The sequence below is a fragment of the Adiantum capillus-veneris genome, chromosome 16 (assembly GCF_014529385.1).
Source record: "Adiantum capillus-veneris isolate H3 chromosome 16, ASM1452938v2, whole genome shotgun sequence".
NCBI lineage: Eukaryota > Viridiplantae > Streptophyta > Polypodiopsida > Polypodiales > Pteridaceae > Adiantum > Adiantum capillus-veneris.
This window is the reverse complement of record NC_140946.1, coordinates 134,591,414-134,612,024: the sequence shown is the minus strand read 5'-3', so window position 1 is coordinate 134,612,024 and position 20,611 is coordinate 134,591,414. Positions and strand designations below refer to the sequence as shown.

Genomic DNA, 20,611 nt, shown 5'->3' with positions numbered 1-20,611 from the left:
TCCCTGCCAGCGGTGCACCTCTATCACCATCTCTCTCAATGTAGTCAGAAACCTCATCCACATACATACCAAATAGAGTAGGAGAGAGCAGGCATCCCTGCTTACCCTAGTAGTGGAGTGAACGAGTGTAGATAGACCCTCTTTGGTGCGTACATGCCCTACTACTGATCTGTACAGTGCCATGACCCCCAAATGAGCTTTGTGGGTACTCCCATCTCCTGTAATTTGCGCATCAATCTAGCTCTGGGTACTTTGTTAAATTTTTTGCGGAGTCCACAAAGCTACAATAGATCCGTCTCCCACGGGATCTGCCTTCCTCGATGATGGCCCTGAGTGTCAAAATATGGTCAGAGTAGAAAAACCTCTCCTGAACCCCGCCTGCCCAATAGCACGCATTCCCTCCCTCTTTGCCCATCTACTCAGTTGCTGCTCAAGAATGGATGCGTACAACCGTGCCAATGTGTGCCCAATCGTGATCGTGCGATAATTTCCAGGCTCCATAGGGTCTCCCGACTTGAAGATAGGTACGATCGTAGACATGCTCCAAGTATCAAGCAAGCCCTCACACTTGGCATGGTTAAACATAACTGCTAGAAGCTCTGCTAGTGATCTCTGGCATGCATGAAATGCTCAGCCACTAAGCCATCATGATCATAGGCTCTCCTAGTCCTCATCTTGTCAATGGCCTTCTTCACCATCTCAGCGGTGAAAAAAGCACATGTGTGTGGGCATGGATCGGGGGGGTCGGGAAGGGGCTGCTGTCCAGAAACTGTGTACAAAGATGATGCGTACTGACCCCATGTCTCTGTAGAGGTAATGGCAGGGGGGGAGATTGCTCATGAAAGAGCCTCCATGCCTCACGCGAGTCGTGACTCAAGAATAGCTGGTATAGATCCTGCTCTAGTCGAGCCAAAAATGCCCTCTTCTTCCGCCGCAATAGGCGTCAGAGAGAGAGAGAGAGAGAGAGAGAGAGAGAGAGAGAGAGAGAGAGAGAGAGAGAGAGGACCGACACCAGATGGGGTCCAAACCCCCTCCAAGGACCCCCCTCTCTATTGCTAGAGAGGTATTTTCTTTAGATTGCATAAAGTTTGGTACAATGGTTCTAGATGTTGTGATGATGCTTGCGGTATGGTGCGGGTACTACGAGGCTAAGGCTGAAAACTGAGGTACTGATGAGGCTATGGCTCAAATCTGGAAACGCTGAGATGCTTGGGCTGAATTCTGAAAACGCTGAGTTATGAAGGGCTGAAATCTGAATCTGCAACAAGGCTGCTGAAAACGCTGGTTTGCTGGTGCCACAACGCTGATTTGATGGTACTAAAACGCTGAGTGTGCTGATGGCAAAAACGCTGGTACTGCTGAGAGGAAACGCTGGAACTGCTGCTTGTGCTGCGGGTACTGCGGGAATGGGTCCCTCCTCTACTTCCTCTGCCCTTCTGTAGGGCCCAAAGGGCTGCCTTTATAGGTAATTTCAGCAGTGTCGAGCAGGTTAGAATTCAGCCCAGGATCTTCAGTTAATTTTCTAGTCACTTATAATTTAAGTGACCCATAAGAGGTGGTTCACACGTGGTCAAGTGGAGGTTCACATGCGGTAAATGGCAAATGCTTGGTGCTGGCTACTGATGTTAGGTGCTAATGGCTTGTGCAATCAGAGGGGTGGTTCACGCGTGGTCAAGTGGAGGTTCACATGCGGTAAATGGAAAATGCTTGGTGCTTGCTACTGATGCTAGGTGCTGAAGGCTTGTGCAATCAGAGGGTATGCAGCTACTCTAAGTACTTGGACATGCACGTCCTGCGTACAGGCTCACAAGGGTGCCAGAACACTTCCTAGGCTGACAGAAGTAGGAGTTACAACTTGCCCACATGCACGAGGGTTAGATGTGCATGTGACAATTGGTTTGTCATCGTTCCATATTTTTCCCATATGTTTTGGGTCGTGGGTTTTTAGGGGAGGTCAAGCAACTAGGTTGTGTCCCTATATAAGGAGGGGACGTACCTCCCTTGTAATGTTTTGTATTATTAGTTTTTTGCTTTTGCAGTGTGAGCCAGCATTTTGGGTCTCTCTCTCTCTAGAGTTTCTCTCTTGTAGCATTTTCTCTCTCTAGCGTTTTTCTTGTCTTTTTTTCTCTCTAGGGTTTTGCTAGATCGCCCTCGCTCTCTCTGTGCATTTGTTTTTTTGTAGGTCCTCCCATCGTAGGAGAAAATTGGATATATGATGATTATGTTATTTTCTGGTCTCATCAATCCTTCAAGCCTTTTGTAGATGTACATAAACATTTCATCTCTCTCTCTCTCTCTCTCTCTCTCGCAGGTGCAACTTTCCAGGTGTTTTGTATTAGCTTTCCACTATAATAAAACTCTCTCTCTCTCTCTCTCTCTCTCTCTCTCTCTCTCTCTCTCTCTCTCTCTCTCTCTCTCTCTCTCTCTCTCGCAGGTGCAACTGCAGGAGAACGCGCAGGCGCAGCAGAGGGGGAGCCTGGAGCAGCAGCAGGTGCAACTGCAGGGGAACGCGCAGGCATAGCAGCAGGGACCAGCGTGTAGGTGGCTGATGTCGTCGTCCTCCTAGCAGCGCACACTGGTGTAGAGTCACAGCAGGCAGCGCGCGCGGTTTGGGGAGGGAGCAGTAGAGCAGGACGTCCACGCAGGCAGCCCCATGGCGAGGAGCTGTTGCGGCCCCATCGCGAGGACTCTCTCTCTCTCTCTCTCTCTCTCTCTCTCTCTCTCTCTCTCAGTGAGGCAGTGAGGCAGCGGGCTCACGCAGGAGACGCGGTACTCCGTGATTCCCTACGCGTAGAATGTCCTCGGCACCTCTCCTTTACCTACGCGTAGAAGGTCCTCGGCAGCCCTCCTTTACCTACGCGTAGAAGGTCTTACATTTTCTACGTTAAAGTTTAAAGGTTTTCTAAGCCTTGAAATAAACTCTTAAAGTTCAAAGGCTTTTAAGCTTTAAAATAAACTATTAAAGTTTGCCTTATTCTCGGTCCCTTACCTTAGTACCCTATCCCACATTTGCGGGGCGGGTTCGATGGATCCACTTACCGAAGAGGAAGGGCCGAGTGTAGATAGCTACACCACCCCAAAAAAAACAACAGCCACATTTAAGCGGAGAAACAAAGATACTGTACTATCACCAAGATCATTACGAGTGGGGAAAACGTCCAAGGTACGTGATGAACTAATGATGGAGAAGGTCCAGATGATGCTCAAATCAGAGCTAAACTACATGAGAGATGACATCAGGAAGGAAATGCACGCGAGCGCGGAGAGCTACAGGAACTCCATGTATGGAGACATGATGAGAGAACTAAGGGGAGAGGCCCAGGGGATACAAAATGAGGAGATTCAGATCTTGAAAACAGAATTACGAAACCTAATCAAGGCCGAAGTAAATGTAACAGAATGCGTTATGCAAAAGAAACTCGATGAGGCAGTAGCAAGTTTCGAAGCATGGAGAACAAATATGGAAAGCACATGAGGGAAAAAGATGCATTAATCGAGGAGCTAAAAGGAGAACTTGCGGCCTGCAAATCTACAACTAAGGAGAAGGGAGACGACCAACCTTCGGTGCTCAAGGAGCTTGAGGACATGAAGGATCAAATGAAAGCTCTACGGGAAGGAGATGAACAGAAATCGAAAACGGCATCTTCATGGGCGGAACGTCTCTTTAAGACACAAGAAAAGGTTGATGAAGCAGAGAAATGGATTGAGGATGCGAAGAAAGGGAAGACCCAGATGCCCGAGACCACACCTACCTCCACCATTATTAATATGACAATTGAGGAAGTGCAGAAAAGGAAGACTTGGGCTATGCATGTGTGGGTAACAGGAGTCAAAGACAAAGAGAATGTAGATGAAGAAGTGAAGGAAATGCTACAACGCATGGGCATCACAGAGCCCACTCACACGAGTGCATGGAGAGTGGGCAAGAAAGGAATCGATGAGAAGGGAAACGTAATTGATAGGGCACTTATTCTCCGCTTCCCGAATATAGAAATAAGGAAAGAATTTCTAAAGAAGAGGCCGACTCTTAAGAAAACCGGTATTTTCCTGGGAGACGACCTTACATTGGCACAAGTGGCACACATGCAAGAGTTGATGCCAGAGATCAATGCTGCACGAGAAAAGGGGAAAATCGCCTTTTATAGAGGAGGGAAAGTAGTGATTTTGGAAAAGCGCTCAGCATGACGGTGCGAGACCTATGGGACGACGCTACAGATAGCGGCGTGGAATTGTAATGGATCATATAGGCTAGATGTAGGTGCCTTTGAAGATAGCTTTAGGGACAGAGACATGGTTTTTTACTCAGAGACACACCAGATACCGGGACAACGTATGCCACATGTGAAGGGTTATTTATGGGAAACAACTGGTCGACCAGACAAGAGATCTCTACAGGGTAGCCGGGGTTCAGGAGGAGTAGTAGTCTTATTTAAAGAGGAGCTGAAACCACTACTACAGATTATCAGGAAAGATGAGCAAGCAAGGTATATGTGGGTGAGAATGAGAGCCGAGACAGGTAGATTTCTATACATCGCTATATGCTACTTCCCTCCGAATACCTCAGTCTACTCCTCACCTAAAGGACAATCCCCTTTCTCCATATTGAATAATGACATATGGGAGTTCTCTAGAGATGGAGACATCGTTCTCTTAGGAGACTTTAATGCCAGAACGGCCAACTCTCAAGCAGTATTCTATGATACTTCTGAGGAAATGCTTGCAGAAGTGGATTTATCACAGAGGGGGCTTACTAGAAACTCACAGGATAAAGAACACACTGAATATGGGAGACATCTCATGGAGATGGCAGCTATACATGGTTTGGCCATACTTAATGGTCTAGAGAATTTCCTGTTATCGGGGGGATTCACATGCTTCCCGCACAGGCATGGGGCCAGTACAGTGGATTATGTCATGACTTCACCAAGCTTTATTTCTAGTATCAAGGAATTTAAGGTGGGACCCAGACCGGTTGGGATTGCAGTGGATCATGCTCTATTGACCTTATCAATCTCCTTCCAATACAATGCCTCTCAAGTACAAAGGAAGAAGACACATAGAAGATATATTTTCAGGCCAGAAACTGATTCAGTCTATGTGGAAAAGATCTATAATAGGATGTGGACAGCCGAGCCAGTATATACTGTAGAGGAGATTACTTCTCAATTAACAGAGATACTACATGGAGCAGCACAAGAGGCATACCCACATACTCAACCTGATCAGAAGAGAGGAGCTGGGAACATGCCTCAAAACAGCTGGTATGACGAGGAATGCAGAGAGACGAGAACCCAGGTCCAGAAAGAGCTTACACTTGGGATCATCACATATAAGCAGTCTCGGATTGCTCTTCGGCGTATAGTACGTCGCAAGAAAAGGGCATTTTTAGCCAAACTGGAGAAGGATTTATATCAGTTCTTCTTGAGTCAGGACTCACATGAGGCATGGCGCTTATTTCACGAGCACTCACCGCCTCCGACGATTACTTCTCCTGAGATATGGGGTCAATATGTAACATCATTATATATGGTATCTGGACAGCCTCCATTACCAGATCCACTAGAGCCATGCCTTGCTACTAGTACTTTCTTTACTACGAAAATGGTGGAAAAAGCCATTGATAAGATGAAGACAAGAAGAGCATATGATCATGATGGTTTAGTAGCAGAACATCTGATCCATGCCAGGGATCTACTTTCAGAAGTCCTTGCTCGTCTGTTTAATCGGGTCATGTGTGAAGGATTCCCCGAATCTTGGAAATTATCTACTATCGTACCTATTTTCAAGTCAGGGGATCCTATGATACCCGGGAACTATCGTACCATTATGGTAGGTCACACTTTGACCCGACTGTACGCATCCATTCTTGAACAAAAATTGAGTAGATGGGCAGAGAATCGGGGCATAAGGGCAACGGGACAAGCTGGATTCAGAAGGGGTTATTCCACTTTAGATCATATTCTTACGCTCAGAGCCATTATTGAAGAAGGAAGAGCAAATGGGAGAAGAATGTATTGTTGCTTTGTGGATTTTCGGAAAGCTTTTGATACAGTACCAAGGGCCAGATTGATGTGCAGGATGCAAGAGTTAGGGGTCCCCAAAGAGATTATTTGGGGGATCATGGCCTTATACAGATCAGTAACTGGTTATGTACGTACTCCAGAAGGGGATTCCGACATTGTTCACTCCACCGTTGGAGTAAAGCAAGGATGTCCACTGTCCCCAACTTTATTTGGTATGTACATAGATGAGGTATCAGATTACATTGATAGAGAAGGCGATAGAGGTGCTCAACTTGCAGGGTCATGGATCCCGTTGCTGTTGTATGCAGATGATATTGTATTGATAGCAGAATCACCAGATGGAATGCAAAGGCAGCTAGATGCTTTACATAAATTCGCGGAGGACAGTGGACTGTCGGTAAACTTGGGTAAAACCAAAGTTATGGTGTTTAACACCACACCGCAGTGGGTTAGGAGATCGGCACCTACATTTGCATATGGCCAGGATACAGTAGAGTACACAGATGCATACACATACCTTGGGGTGGTATTTGCAGGACCGAAGTTTACTCTTAAGAAAGCAGCGGATGCTAGATTATCCAGAGCCTCTACAGCCCTGGGAGGGTTGGAGAGGATGTGTTCACAAGTGCAGTTTTAGGAACCACGAACAAAACTTTGGCTCTTTGATACTGTGGTGGCTTCGGCTATGCTTTATGGGGTCCAGATTTGGGGACCATCTGTGGATCAAGATAATTGGAAGTCAATGGAGAGACCTTTGGTATCTATGATTTCCCGAATGATTAGAGCCAAGGCCTCAGTACCGCACGCGATTACCCGAGCGGAACTAGCGGCCCCTCCGATAGAAATTGAAGCTCTTACCAGATCAGTGTCCTTTATACATGGTTTGTGGGATACAAATAATGGCCGATATACTAGACTGGCCCTCGAATCCTCTCGACAATTGGCAATGAAAGGGTATCGATACATCATGCTGGTATGCGCAACTGTCCTCGTGGTTTCAGAGACATGGGTTCAGTATGGAAAGATTGCCCCCCTTCCAATACTCTCTTGAGGCTCCATCACTGGCAATTACACGAAAGGAGATTAATAAAATCATCCGACAGGATCTTATACAGTTGGATACTAAGAGGACATGGGTAGACCCTACACAAGAATTGGGCACGAAGATGGCCGACTACAAAGAAAACTATCTGAAGATGGATTTGTGATTCGCCCGAGTTACATGGATACCCACCTGTTTCATGGGGTGAGATGTGCTATTGGTCAGATTCGTACATCCTCACACAAGTTGGAAATTGAATTTGGTAGATTTAGGGGAATCCCACCTGAGAGCAGAATTTGCAAGTTATGCAGAATGGAGCTGGAGACAGAATTACACTATATATGCCACTGCACAGTATACTACGAGATACGTGGGCGTTTTCACTGCCTCTTTAAAGAAGGCTTTGGACCTCTAGATAGAATCATGCAATACCAAGATCAAAGATGCTTAGGCTTGTACCTACTGGAACTACATCGGCACAGGGATAATCTAATGAGAAGACAAAGAGCACTACAGCCTCAGAGGCAGATCACAGACTTCTTCGGATCGAGAGAAGCAGGAGTGGAAGGGGAAGCAAGAGGCCAGCAGCCAACACAAAGGAGTACCCACATTCATACCAAAGGCACCCTAATTGATAGAGCAATTGAGCTTAGGAAATCGAGACGACCACGACCAAGATGCAGAAGCACACTTCACCGGAGGAGACTACAACAAAGGATTAGAAGCATTCTAGCTAGACACCCAGAATGATCCTAAGAAGTTTATTTAATACTTTGTATTTAGTTTCACATTTAAATTTCACACTTTTCACACTTAGTACTTCAGTACTAAGGTACCTAGACATTGTAACAGATTCACCACTTTTGTATCAGTTTGGTCTCATAGGTCATTCTGGCCTTTTGAAGACGTTAATATAACATTTCATTTCATTTCATTTTCTCTCTCTCTCTCTCTCTCTCTCTCTCTCTCTCTCTCTCTCTCTCTCTCTCTCTCTCTCAAGCAAGGTATGCTTTTTTTATTTTTGTAACATCACAAGTAGGGGCAAGGCAGTCGTTTCATATTGGTTTTTGCTCTCCTTGATTTTTGGCCAGCTGCTTTGTGTGTGCTTTTAACTTCTCAATTGATGGTGTCAAGAGATTTTGTTCATGGAAATTCTACAAGGCGTGCATGGGCTCTCCCAGTCTATCGATCCCATCCAAAATTATGCATCCATGGTGATCAGAGGTGTGCGAATGGGTGAGTCAAAGGGGACTTTCCTAGTACCTCTTTGAAAGATCTTGCATGAATATGCCATTTCTCTTCTAGGTGGATTGGTCTTTTTTATGGCGCAGCATCTTTGGTTTGTTACTCTTGCTCCAAATACATTTTGTATATCTAAGCTTTGAGCTTAGGGAGGTAGGGCCTTTCCTCTTCCACAAAAGTCATTTGGGAAGTGCATATGCTGTCTATATGTAGAAATGCCGACGTTGCAATCTGTCCCCCCCCCCCCCCCCCCCCCCCAAAAAAAAAAAAATAAAAAAAATTCAACCCTCCACAATTGCCTAGAAACTTCTCTTGAAATCAAGAAACTTACCAAACGTTTCAAAACTTTTCTTGAACATTCCAAAGGCGAATGCTTGCTGCTATTGTCTAAGTGAATGGTCTTGCCCATATTTTCCTTTCTTTAAAGTTTTCAACGTCAGATTGAGTTTTTGAATCTCCTAGTCTTTTAATATTGATTTATGTGTACGTTGCTATGAGAGCAAGCTCTAATACATATCGATGGCTGTGACACTGAAAGATTGTGACGAAACTTCTATTGTGGCATTTCATGAACTAGTGAAACCATTTTGAAATGTTTAAAACTTGTTTCATTCGAATTTTTTTGGAACTTAATGGCTACAATTGCACCCTGGTTCCCCCCCCCCCCCCCCCAAAAAAAAAAAAAAAAAAAACTTGTCAGATTCCTTCTAAGTTCATCTAGGGGAGTACATGTCTATAGAAAAGCTAACCATTAGGAGCTGCAAGCCTGCATCGCAAACAATTTGCGTCCAGCACTTTACTAGCGGGCTATTGAGTCAAATTAGTACTTGCGAGTGTCAATCAATAGCTTATTTAAGCTTCATTTTGTCATTCTCAAGGATCTGTTTGTACTCAACTGAGAGGTGGCTATTATGGTTTGGCTTGTTTAACACGAGATGAAAGGAGACATGTGGGTTACTTAAAGGTGTGAAGTAGGCAGTGATGGAAAAGGCACACCAGGGCTTTTCCTTAAAGAGAGAGCAGACTCGTGTTGTGCGGCTTTAGTAAAAGATTGATTGAGTTTTTATTTTAAGATTTTCCTAGGAAACTTAATGGCTACAATTGCACCCTGGGTCCCCCCCCCAAAAAAAAAAAAAAAAAAAAAAAAAAACTTGTCAGATTCCTTCTAAGCTCATCTAGGGGAGTACAGGTCTATAGAAAAGCTAGCCATTAGGAGCTGCAAGCCTGCATCGCAAACAATTTGTGTCCAGCACTTTACTAGCGGGCTATTGAGTCAAATTTGTACTTGCGAGTGTCAATCAATAGCCTATTTAAGCTGCATTTTGTCATTCTCAAGGATCTGTTTGTACTCAACTGAGAGGTGGCTATTATGGTTTGGCTTGTTTAACACGAGATGACAGGAGACATGTGGGTTACTTAAGGGTGTGAAGTAATAATTCTAGGCAGCGATGGAAAAGGCACACCAGGGCTTTTCCTTAAAGAGAGAGCAGACTCCTGTTGTGCGGCTTTAGTAAAAGATTGATTGAGTTTTTATTTTAAGATTTTCCTAGGATAGACATTTTGGTTTCTAAGTCCGTAGCAGTTAAGAAAGACGGTGATCGTGAAAGTTTTTATCTTTACAGATCTACACTGAGCTGCAGCTTCCATCCCCCTTGGTAGCAACTAGAGAGATGTATTACTTGAGGTATGCAAAGAAGGTGGATCATTTGTGGGTGGTGGTGGATGTTGCTGTGGATGGTCTACGCGGGAATCCTCCACCTTCCCTCCTTAGGTGTAGAAAGCGACCATCTGGTTGTGTTATTGAGGATACCAACAATGGTTATTCAAAGGTAAGTTGTTTATCAAAATTCATTTTACTCGGCCAGGTTTATGTCCATTGTGATTCTATGTAAAAGTCGCATCTCATTGTGTTGTCAATGTACTTACTGCCTTGTGGTATGCATCCTTCCAATGCTTATAGTGATATGATTAGCCGTTGATCAACTTTTTTGCTTAGAGAACAAAAACTTGTTGAGCTTGGTTTCTAGCAAGCAAATATATCCCTGCAAAGTTGTTCTAGTCACAGTCTCATACGATGTGGCATTGCACGGAAATCGATAGGATGCCATTGGTTACATATGGATTTCTGCTTAGGAAACAAAAATTTGCCGTGGATTCTTGAGCTTGGTTTCTCGTAAGTAAATAGATACCTGCAGAATTGTTGTTTACTTGTTAATCTGATGGTCACACGGTCTCGCAAGTAAGATGTGGTGTTCCAGGGCAATATACAGGGCGTCATGATTTGGGTTGAGAAAGATTGTAAATATGGGTTTGTAATTCCCAAAAATGGGGCTGTCGTGCACGCAGAGTTATACAGGAACTTCTATGCCTGTACCTTGACTTGCATCTCTTCAGCTGGGTTTAGTTGACATTCTTGTGAAGCATTATGTGATTTTTGAAGCAGCGAATGCCATCATTTTAGTTAATTTGGCCCAAGATCTTAGAAAAGCTTACAATCCTTAGAAAAGCATACAATCAAGAGCTATGTATCTGCTGAGATCAATCTTTGAAGTCTTCTTTCTATGTTGTTCGTCAAAGTTAGAGAGAGAGAGAGAGAGAGAGAGAGAGAGAGAGAGAGAGAGAGAGAGAGAGAGAGAGAGAGAGAGAGAGAGAGAGAGAAAAATGAAATGAAATGAAATGTTATATTAACGTCTTCAAAAGGCCAAAATGACCTATGAGACCAATCAGTTACAAAATAGTGAATCTAATACCATGTCTGGGTACAAAAGAACTAGAAGTGGAACAAAATACTACTACTACTACTACAATCTAAAACTACGTGGGTGTAGCAGCTGATACAATAGGTACCCGGTAAACTGGATGTAACAGTGTGAGAAACAAAGATGGAAGAAATGGTGAGGATCCATCCTCATCTGCACTCTGGATGTCGAGAGAGTATGGCTCGAATCTTCTGTTGTAGTCTCCGTCGATGCTGTGTAGCTCCTCTCCTCAGTCGCGGTCGTCTGTATCTCTGTAGCTCCAATGCTCGGTCGATGAGAGTGCCAGTAGTGGTCGAATGAGTGTGGGACGAGCTCTGCAGTGGTGGCTGCTCCTCTGGCTGTCCCATATCTAGTGAAAAGAAATCTGTAATGTGTCTCTGGGACTGCCTCTCTCTAGCTCTCCCCAGTAAAGTGTCTCTATACCTGTGTAACTCAAGTAGATATAGTCCAAGACATCTCTGATCCTCATAACTCATGACCCTAGATAGAGGACCAAAACCCTCTCTGAATAAGCAGTGGAAACGCCCCCGTATCTCATAGAACACTGTGCAATGACATATGTAGTGCAACTCTGTCTCTGGCTCTCTCTGGCATAATCGGCATATCCTGCTGTCTGCTGGTATCCCTCTGAATCTACCGGTCTCAATCTCGAGCTGATGTGAGGATGTGCGTATCTGACCAATGGCACAACGCAAACCATGAGACATATGTGTGTCCATGTAGCTGGGTCGAATCACAAACCCATCTCCTGTGAGGTGGAGAAGATGCTCTCTATAGAAAGCCATCTTTGTGCTCAACTCCTGAGGCGGCTCTATCCATGTCCTCCTAGTGTCGAGCTGGATCAGGTCCTGACGAATGAGAGAGAGAGAGAGAGAGAGAGAGAGAGAGAGAGAGAGAGAGAGAGAGAGAGAGAGAAATGAAATGAAATGAAATGTTATATTAACGTCTTCAAAAGGCCAAAATGACCTATGAGACCAATCAGTTACAAAATAGTGAATCTAATACCATGTCTGGGTACAAAAGAACTAGAAAAGAACTAGAAGTGGAACAAAATACTACTACTACTACTACAATCTAAAACTACGTGGGTGTAGCAGCTGATACAATAGGTACCCGGTAAACTGGATGTAACAGTGTGTGAAACAAAGATGGAAGAAATGGTGAGGATCCATCCTCATCTGCACTCTGGATGTCGAGAGAGTATGGCTCGAATCTTCTGTTGTAGTCTCCGTCGATGCTGTGTAGCTCCTCTCCTAAGTCGCGGTCGTCTGTATCTCTGTAGCTCCAATGCTCGGTCGATGAGAGTGCCAGTAGTGGTCGAATGAGTGTGGGACGAGCTCTGCAGTGGTGGCTGCTCCTCTGGCTGTCCCATATCTAGTGAAAAGAAATCTGTAATGTGTCTCTGGGACTGCCTCTCTCTAGCTCTCCCCAGTAAAGTGTCTCTATACCTGTGTAACTCAAGTAGATATAGTCCAAGACATCTCTGATCCTCATAACTCATGACCCTAGATAGAGGACCAAAACCCTCTCTGAATAAGCAGTGGAAACGCCCTCGTATCTCATAGAACACTGTGCAATGACATATGTAGTGCAACTCTGTCTCTGGCTCTCTCTGGCATAATCGGCATATCCTGCTGTCTGCTGGTATCCCTCTGAATCTACCAGTCTCAATCTCGAGCTGATGTGAGGATGTGCGTATCTGACCAATGGCACAACGCAAACCATGAGACATATGTGTGTCCATGTAGCTAGGTCGAATCACAAACCCATCTCCTGTGAGGTGGAGAAGATGCTCTCTATAGAAAGCCATCTTCGTGCTCAACTCCTGAGGCGGCTCTATCCATGTCCTCCTGGTGTCGAGCTGGATCAGGTCCTGACGAATGAGTCTAGTGATCTCCACCCGTGTAAGAGACAGCGAGGGTGCCTGAAGAGAATACTGGAAAGGGGGCAACCTGTCCATGGGGAAGCCATGCGTCTGAAACCATGAAGTCATCTGTGCATACCAGCATGAAGTGTCCCCCTGTAGAGCTAACTGTCTGGAAGACTCAAGGGCCAGTCTAGCATATCTGTCTCTAGTAGTATCCCATAGGCTGTGCACAAAGGACACTGATCTGGTAAGCGCCTCAATCTCCATGGGGGGGGCAGCTAGCTCTGCTCGAATGATCGCGTGAGGTACGGAGGCCTTGGCTCTAATCAATCGAGAGAGAGAGAGAGAGAGAGAGAGAGAGAGAGAGAGAGAGAGAGAGAGAGAGTAGCAAACAAAATGTCCGGCAAGTCTGGTTTGTAACTAGGTTGAGTATTGAGTCGATGATTTTTTATTCGTTTCAGCTCTAGACCCATTCTGGATGGGTTCTATTCTTCTCATCATGATTGTTCTTGTGAAGGCTCATTGTAAATAGTCCTCACTAGCTTAGTGATGCAAGCAAGTGCTGTAATACTCTAGGTCAAAGTTGTCAGGGTTGAGGAATTTTTACTCACCGAATCTGAAACCTCTTTAATATTAGCCAATTCTTGAATCTGCTTTTTGCAAGACCTACATGGGCTTCCATTCTGAGCGGGGGATGGCTGTTCTCCAGAGGGCTTACCAACCAAGTCTTACCCTGGTCCCTTTCCTGTAAACAGCCGACTGAATTGGCTGTGGTTTTTATGATATGCACAAATAATCTGTTGTGACCTTGTTTGTGTTCATCTTCTTCGAGGTCATTTGCATCAACCTCTTGCACAAATAACTAATCTTCCTTGTGAGCCAGCTCCAGCTGTCACTATTAAGAGAGTAAGAAATCGCAGGTGCTGTCTAGGAAGGAGTCTGTGGGTAGAAAAGGAACTCGACTAAAATTGCACCAAAGGAGGCAGTAGGTGAGTCCTTCCTTGATTGTCAGCAGGATGACTAGCTAGCTCTCAAGGATGGCCACATCACTCCAAGGACCTCAATGCTCTGATAAAAGTTTAGACAGTAAGGGTTATTTGCTTTGAATCCATGCCTCTCAAAGACGTAACGGTTGTGCTGTGTCTGTTAATGTGTCAGAATTTTTTTTCTTATAAATAGTTATTTAATCAAAGTAGGAGTGACTGCTCAACTTTTGAGTGGAATCGTTGCAACATGATTCTCCTTTGGAATAACTGGCATGTTTGTAAATAATGTAAGTTACTGTAGAGGAGTGTTTGCGTCACTTGAGGAGTGTTGTGCTACCAAGCTTGAGGGATTTTGTTCAATCAGGATTTCTCTGTAAGCAATTTGTTCAAAGTTGGTACTATCTTTTCTTCAATACAGGTAACATGGGTGGAACATGTGGAGGTGGATGATAAGGGGGTGCACCCTTCATACCAAACACTTGTGAGTAGTGGCCTGGCGTTTGGTGCTCAGAGGTGGGTCGCCACTCTTCAAAGGCAATGCGAACGTGTTGCCACCCTTTTGATTCCCAATGGTGTTGCAAGTAAAAATCCATGTAAGGTTTTCATTTCACATTCGCATTTGAATACAATAGTTCAACATTGGGACATTTCAGATTGAGGGTCAGAATAATGGGGATTGTAAAGAACAAGCACAAGATCTAAACAAGACAGTATAGCGAACTCATCAAAGGTTTTAGATTTTAATCAAATTCCTTCTAAGCATACATGATCGAACATGAAATCATATAAGTAAGGATTGTTGTAAGTAATTCAGTGAAAAGCCTGTGCACTGTTTCAGTAATATATATGTACTAGTTTCTGAAATTTGGAGCTAAATTCAATAGCAGTGCTGCCAAATTCAGAGGGAAGGAAGAGCCTGCTCAAGTTGGCAGAGAGAATGAGCAATAATTTTTGTGCGGGTGTGAGCGCTTCATCAAATCACACCTGGATTACTCTATCAGGGACAGGTGGTGTGTCCGATGAGTGTCATGTGGTCATTCGAAAGAGTGTAGACGATCCTGGTCGTCCACCTGGCATTGTGCTCAGTGCTGCCACCTCTTTCTGGCTCCCTGTTCCTCCTTCACGGGTCTTTGAATTTCTCCGTGATGAGAGGTACCGCATAGAGGTAACCATTTTGTTTGCTACTCAATATAGTTTTTTGTTCATACGTCCTCCCTTTTCAATTGCAGTCATCAGGATTTTTGTCCGTCATCACTTCAAAATTCAGATGACTTTTATTCAAAGTAAAAAATAGAAGCCTTAACTATATGACTTAATCAAACGACTGTGAAGCAAATAAGATAGAAAATTAACTTGTCAATCTGCCTTTTGTGCTTAGGGGTATTCTGTAGTGATTAGAGGGGTATTTTGGTAATTTTCCCTTATTTTATTTTTGAAATATTCTGAAGAGTTTGTTAACTGTAAAATAGATCTTTAAGGTTAAATCCTTCTATTGCAATATTTTGTAGTGGGACATCCTTTCCAACATGGGCGTTGTGGAAGAGATAGTGCATGTACCTAAGGGACAGGATTCGGGCAACTGTGTCTCCTTATTGAAAGTAAATGTAAGTGTATCTCTTGGTTTGAACGAATCTAGAGCATTAAAGATTGCAGATTGTACTTTTTGTGGGCTTTTTCCTGTGAAATGTTATTCTGTTTGCAAATGGGGTGTAGTCCTCTGAATATGTTTGTGCTATTAAGCTCACTACTAGGGATGCAACAAGCAGGTTGCTACATTTTTTTAAAAGGAAAAAAACCCTCAAAACATCTAAAGATGCAAAAGTGAAGGGTGAGAAAGAGTTTCTAAGGAAAGCAAAGTTCAATTGTGTGGGAAATGAGAAGCCTAATTTTATTGGAAAGTTGAAAGACTTTGTGTCTATATATAAAGAGGTTTTCTAACGTGCATGCCATGTATGTGTTGTTTTACATCCTAATCTTCTTTTTTAACCTTTACTCATGAATTTGAATTTTGTTCTTTGGAGTCATTAGGTGGACATGTGTTAATGGTTGGTGTTAAGCTTAACCTCATTTTGGTTGATGGAATGTATGGGCATGCGTACACTACGTGTTAGTCTGTTTTGGCCGTTCCAAATCCTCATTTAGGTTTTCCTAGATTGCAGAGAAGTTGTAAAGTTGTCTCGAGAGCAAAGTCTTAAACCAAAACACTGTCATCAATTTGCAGGCCATAAATTCAAATCAGAGCAACATGTTAATCTTACAGGATTGCTGCACAGACAAGTCCTGCTCATTAGTTATCTACGCCCCGGTTGACGTTGGAGCCATGGGAGCGGTGCTTAATGGCAGTGATCCAGATGTTGTGTTGTTGCTTCCATCGGGCTTTGCAATTCTGCCAGATGGAAACCCCTTGGCCCCTTCACCACTTCTTAACAAGTTGAGTTCTAAGAACAATAACCACATCAGCACGTCAGACACTTGTAGTGGCTCCTTGCTTACTGTAGCATTTCAAATTTTGGTTGATCACGTACCCACGGCAAAGCTCTCTCTTGAATCAGTCGCCACTGTCAACAACCTTATCTCCTCGACTGTTGTTCGCATAAAGGGTGCTCTTTCTTGTGATAATTTATCATAGCATCAAGACTCACTTACTCTTAACCCCCATGTTTGCATACCTAAGTGTATCTTGCCTAAATGCAACAGCGTCCCAAGCTGGTCCTGTATCAAGTTTCTTGAGAATATCAAGCTTGAAAAATTGATTGCCCTGCAATGCACGCTTAACCACATTAGTTTCTTAAGCTAACATTCTTTGCCAAGTGGTAACCTACCTTGGCATTTACTAAATAGTGCCACCACTAACCTGAATTGTAGAGGACGACTCCTTTTGTGTGTAACAAATGACTAAAAGAATGAGTTCATTCTTAAGCCCTGACATCTATACATCTTTGTAATCAGATACATTGTGACTTTAAATTGAAAGAGCCAGAGGTGGATCATGTCTTTGTACACGGAGGACTTTGTCATCAGATGTGCAGTTTCCCTGTTTGCATGCAAAAAGAGAAAACTGTGTGGGCAAGGCACAACTGTCACTCTGGAAGCCTATTGAGGAGCTTGTGCATGCCACATGCAAAATGATGATAGTTTGAAAGATGTGTTGGCTTGGTGGCTTGCTTTCTCATACTGGTTCTCTCATACGTCATACATTTATGCTTTATCTGGATTAACTGAGTGTATTATTAGGATATGCATGATCTATCCTTCGGTTGACACTTGGCATCAGGGTTATCCCCAACAGTTTTGGTAGCTAGTTGAAAAGTGTGGGAGCTCGGCGCTCATTTTGATCAGAAGTTGGTAATGTTTGTTGTGGGGCCCTTGTTATAACTATGGTTCTTACCATGAAAGGCTTTTGAGTATTGGATATACCTAATGTAGGGAGTTTTTTTGTCTCTCCATATGGGCTAGGTTAGTTGTGAGAAGGTTCTTGGTATGTGAGGGACGTTGTCACGAGGATAACTGTGTATGGAGTGTGTGTTCCATTCCCCTACTTCTCCATAGCCTGGACAGAATATTATCAATGATAGTTCTGTTGTATAGGCAAAGAAAGACTAATATGAGTTGTCTATGAGATGGTAGGAGAAGAGCATGCTCCTCTTTAGCCTCTGAAGCTTGAGCAAAAAAGGTTAAACTAGCCATGAACATGCGCGCGTTTTTCGATGATTTCTCAAGAAACTTAATAAATGCAAACAGTTTTGGCTGAGAATATATTGCCTTTAGTTTGGATTCTGTTGAGATTCCATCTGCTGCTTTTAGTGGGTGTCTGTGGAAGTTGAAAGTAGCTCGTGTCCAACTGAAGTCCAGAGAATGATGGTCGGCTGCTGTGTTAGGGTAAACCAATGTACCCAAAAGTACAACAGCAAGAATGAAAGGGTGCAAGTTGACAAGGTTTGGAAGGGTGTGGTTGCAAGGTGTCTTGAAGATGCAACAAATCAAGACACCTTGCAACCACACCCCTCTAAACCTCGTCAACTTGCACCTTTTTGTTTTTGCTGTTGTAAATCAACGCGCAACAAATCAAATGTGCACCTATTTAATTGCTCAAAACTTGTCTACAACTGATAAGAATTTCTCTACAGCTCATAAAAGAGTTCAATGTTAGGCTTCTGTCTGTATCAAGGTGGTTCATCTCCAAGTGAATCATACCATCTTGGAAGATGGCGACTCTGAGCAGTTATCGGATATTAGTAGAGATGATTTGTGTTACACTGATGAGGTGTGTGTTGGGGTGTCTGTGGGTCAGTAACCAGTTCCACTACCATGAGGGGAATGAAGTTATGGTGGGCAGAAGTTAGTTTTCTTCAATCTCTTAGATTTAGGGTAAATGAGATATTTGTGAGAAGCTAGATCTGAAGCATGTGAGTTGCCCTTTTGGCCCCTGATGGTTGCAGGGCGGGGGTGGGGTGGGGTTTTGGGGGGTGGGGCGGGAGATGGTAGATTAACTAATAGATTATGATATGCTTAGAGAGTTTTAAGACAGGTAACTTTGAGGACTTCAAAGAGATTAGATACATAAGCAAGTGGTATAAAAGTGCATTAGTGGAGGATTAGGAACGAGTTAGTGGACCCGTGATGTCCTCAGCAAGCTCTCTCTTTAAGGTCTCTTGGAATAGTTTCCTACGATGTTAAAACAATCTTCTTCTTCTTCTTCTTCTATGTCTGCGTTGCTCTAGTAGAAACAATCCAAGACATCTTTGATCTTCGTATCTCATGACTCTAGAAAATGGTCCAAAACCCTCTCTAAACCAACAGTGGAAGCGGCCTCGTATCTCATAGTATACCAGGTAGTGACATGTGTAGTGCAACTTTGTCTCTGGCTCTAGGCGACATAAATGACATCTTAGCCTCTTTTCTTACCCCTCAAATTTGGCTAGTCAATCTCAAACAGATATGAGGATGTGCGTATTTGCCCAATAGCACATCGTATCTAATGAGATAAGTGTGCATCCATGTATGCAAGCCTAGTCACAAAACCGTCCTCCATGAGTTGGAGAAGATGCTCTCTATAGAAAGCTATCTTCGTGCCCAGCTCCTGTGGCGGCTGTATCCATGTGATCATGGTATCTAGCTGAATTAGATCCTGACGTTTAAGTTTGGTGATCTTTGAGAGCGGGAGGGTGGATCCAAGGAGTACTAGAAAGGAGGCAATCTATCCATGCTAAAACCATGTGACTGAAACCATGATGCCATTTGCCCATACCAACATGTTGTGTCACCCTACAATGCTAGATGTCGGGATGACTCCAAGGCTAGCTGAGCGTATCTGTCTCTGGGGAGGTTCATACAGTGTATAAAGGATACTCATCTAGTCAATGCCTCGACCACAAGGGGTGGGGCGGCTAGCTCGGCTCGGATAATCTCATGTAGCATTGAGGCCTTAGCCCGAATCATCCAAGAAATCAGAGACTAGAGGCCTCTCCATACATCTCCATCCATCCGTGCTGCCTGATATGCCATAGTGGTCTACTGAGGGTCCCTATATCTGAACTCCGTAAAGCATAGCCGAAGCCAATAGAGTGTCAAAAAGCCAGAGCTTTGTTCGTGGTTCCTTAAACTAAATCTGCAAACACATCCTCTCCAATCCTCCCAAGGCGGCATAAGCTCTCATTAGTCTAGTCTCTGCTGCTCTCCTCAATGAAAACATGTCTGCAAGTTGTCTCCCATCTATATCCGCTCACCTGTGGCATGGATTGCCCAGGAGCTTGATGTGTCTTGGAATAGAAAATGATGTCCCTCCCAGTGAAACTATCCTCAAAGGCACCTACATCAAGGCGTATAGATCCATTGCAGTTCCAGGTGGCCACCTTTAATTTAGTCCCATAGGTCACACACCATCATGTGGAGCGCTGCTCCATTATCATGACTCTCCCATCTCTATAAAAAGCAGTCTTCCCTTTTTTCCTTGCCGCTCTAATCTCTGGCATTACCTCCTTCATATGAGCAATCTGCGAGTGTGAGGTCGTCAGAGAGAGAGAGAGAGAGAGAGAGAGAGAGAGAGAGAGAGAGAGAGAGAGCATGTTGGGGACAAATAAACTCTTAAATTGGATTCTTGATATGTATATAGTATGGGGATCAATTTTGAGTATCTCTACAATCAGGGCTAAACTAGGGCATCACACATTTTACTCATATGGAATTTGATGCCCTAGATGACCTTCAATGACAACTTTGGATATCAATTTTGAGGATTGTAGATGGATAAGATAAATAAGCTACTGCTACAAAATTGAGTTAGTGGAGGATTAGGAACGAATTAGTGGAGGTGCGGAGAGAGAGAAATGTGAGGACGTACGAAGGCGTGCGAGCGTGGAGTGCAGGAGGGCGGTGTGTTGTGCAAGAGACAATAAGTTTGGTTTAGCTAGAGTGGATAATACCATTTACTCTTTATTGCTTTTATGTTATAAAGAATAAGAGAGTTACAATGATGGTTGACGCCCGACCAATATAAGGCATGCACCTTTACAATCTCCCACTTAAAGGCCATAGTGGCCTATGTTAGTACAAACCTGTACAAATGTGAAGCGTCATGAGGCTTCACCCTACGCCCATAATTTCGATGCAATGTGCGAACCGCTCTGTAGTTAAGCTCTTCGTAAGAGCATCTACAAGGTTGTCATCCGTGTGAACTTTGATTAACTCAATGC

General features: G+C 43.9%; 1 protein-coding gene across 3 annotated transcripts in view; it reads left to right on the top strand.

Annotated features, from left to right (window-relative positions):
- The window catches only part of LOC147439913 (homeobox-leucine zipper protein HDG2-like), a 37,151-nt gene extending 20,232 nt beyond the window's left edge, over positions 1–16,919 (top strand). For 2 of the 3 annotated variants that reach the window (XM_086485641.1, XM_086485642.1), the window contains 5 exons: positions 9,930–10,136; positions 14,338–14,512; positions 14,804–15,084; positions 15,428–15,523; positions 16,141–16,919. In XM_086485641.1, the coding sequence (XP_086341767.1) occupies positions 9,930–10,136; positions 14,338–14,512; positions 14,804–15,084; positions 15,428–15,523; positions 16,141–16,548 (1,167 nt within the window). In that variant the 3' untranslated portion in view covers positions 16,549–16,919. The remainder of the gene's footprint in view (positions 1–9,929; positions 10,137–14,337; positions 14,513–14,803; positions 15,085–15,427; positions 15,524–16,140) is intronic. The other variant, XM_086485643.1, reaches the window with a different exon arrangement.
- Positions 16,920–20,611: the final 3,692 nt, after the last annotated feature.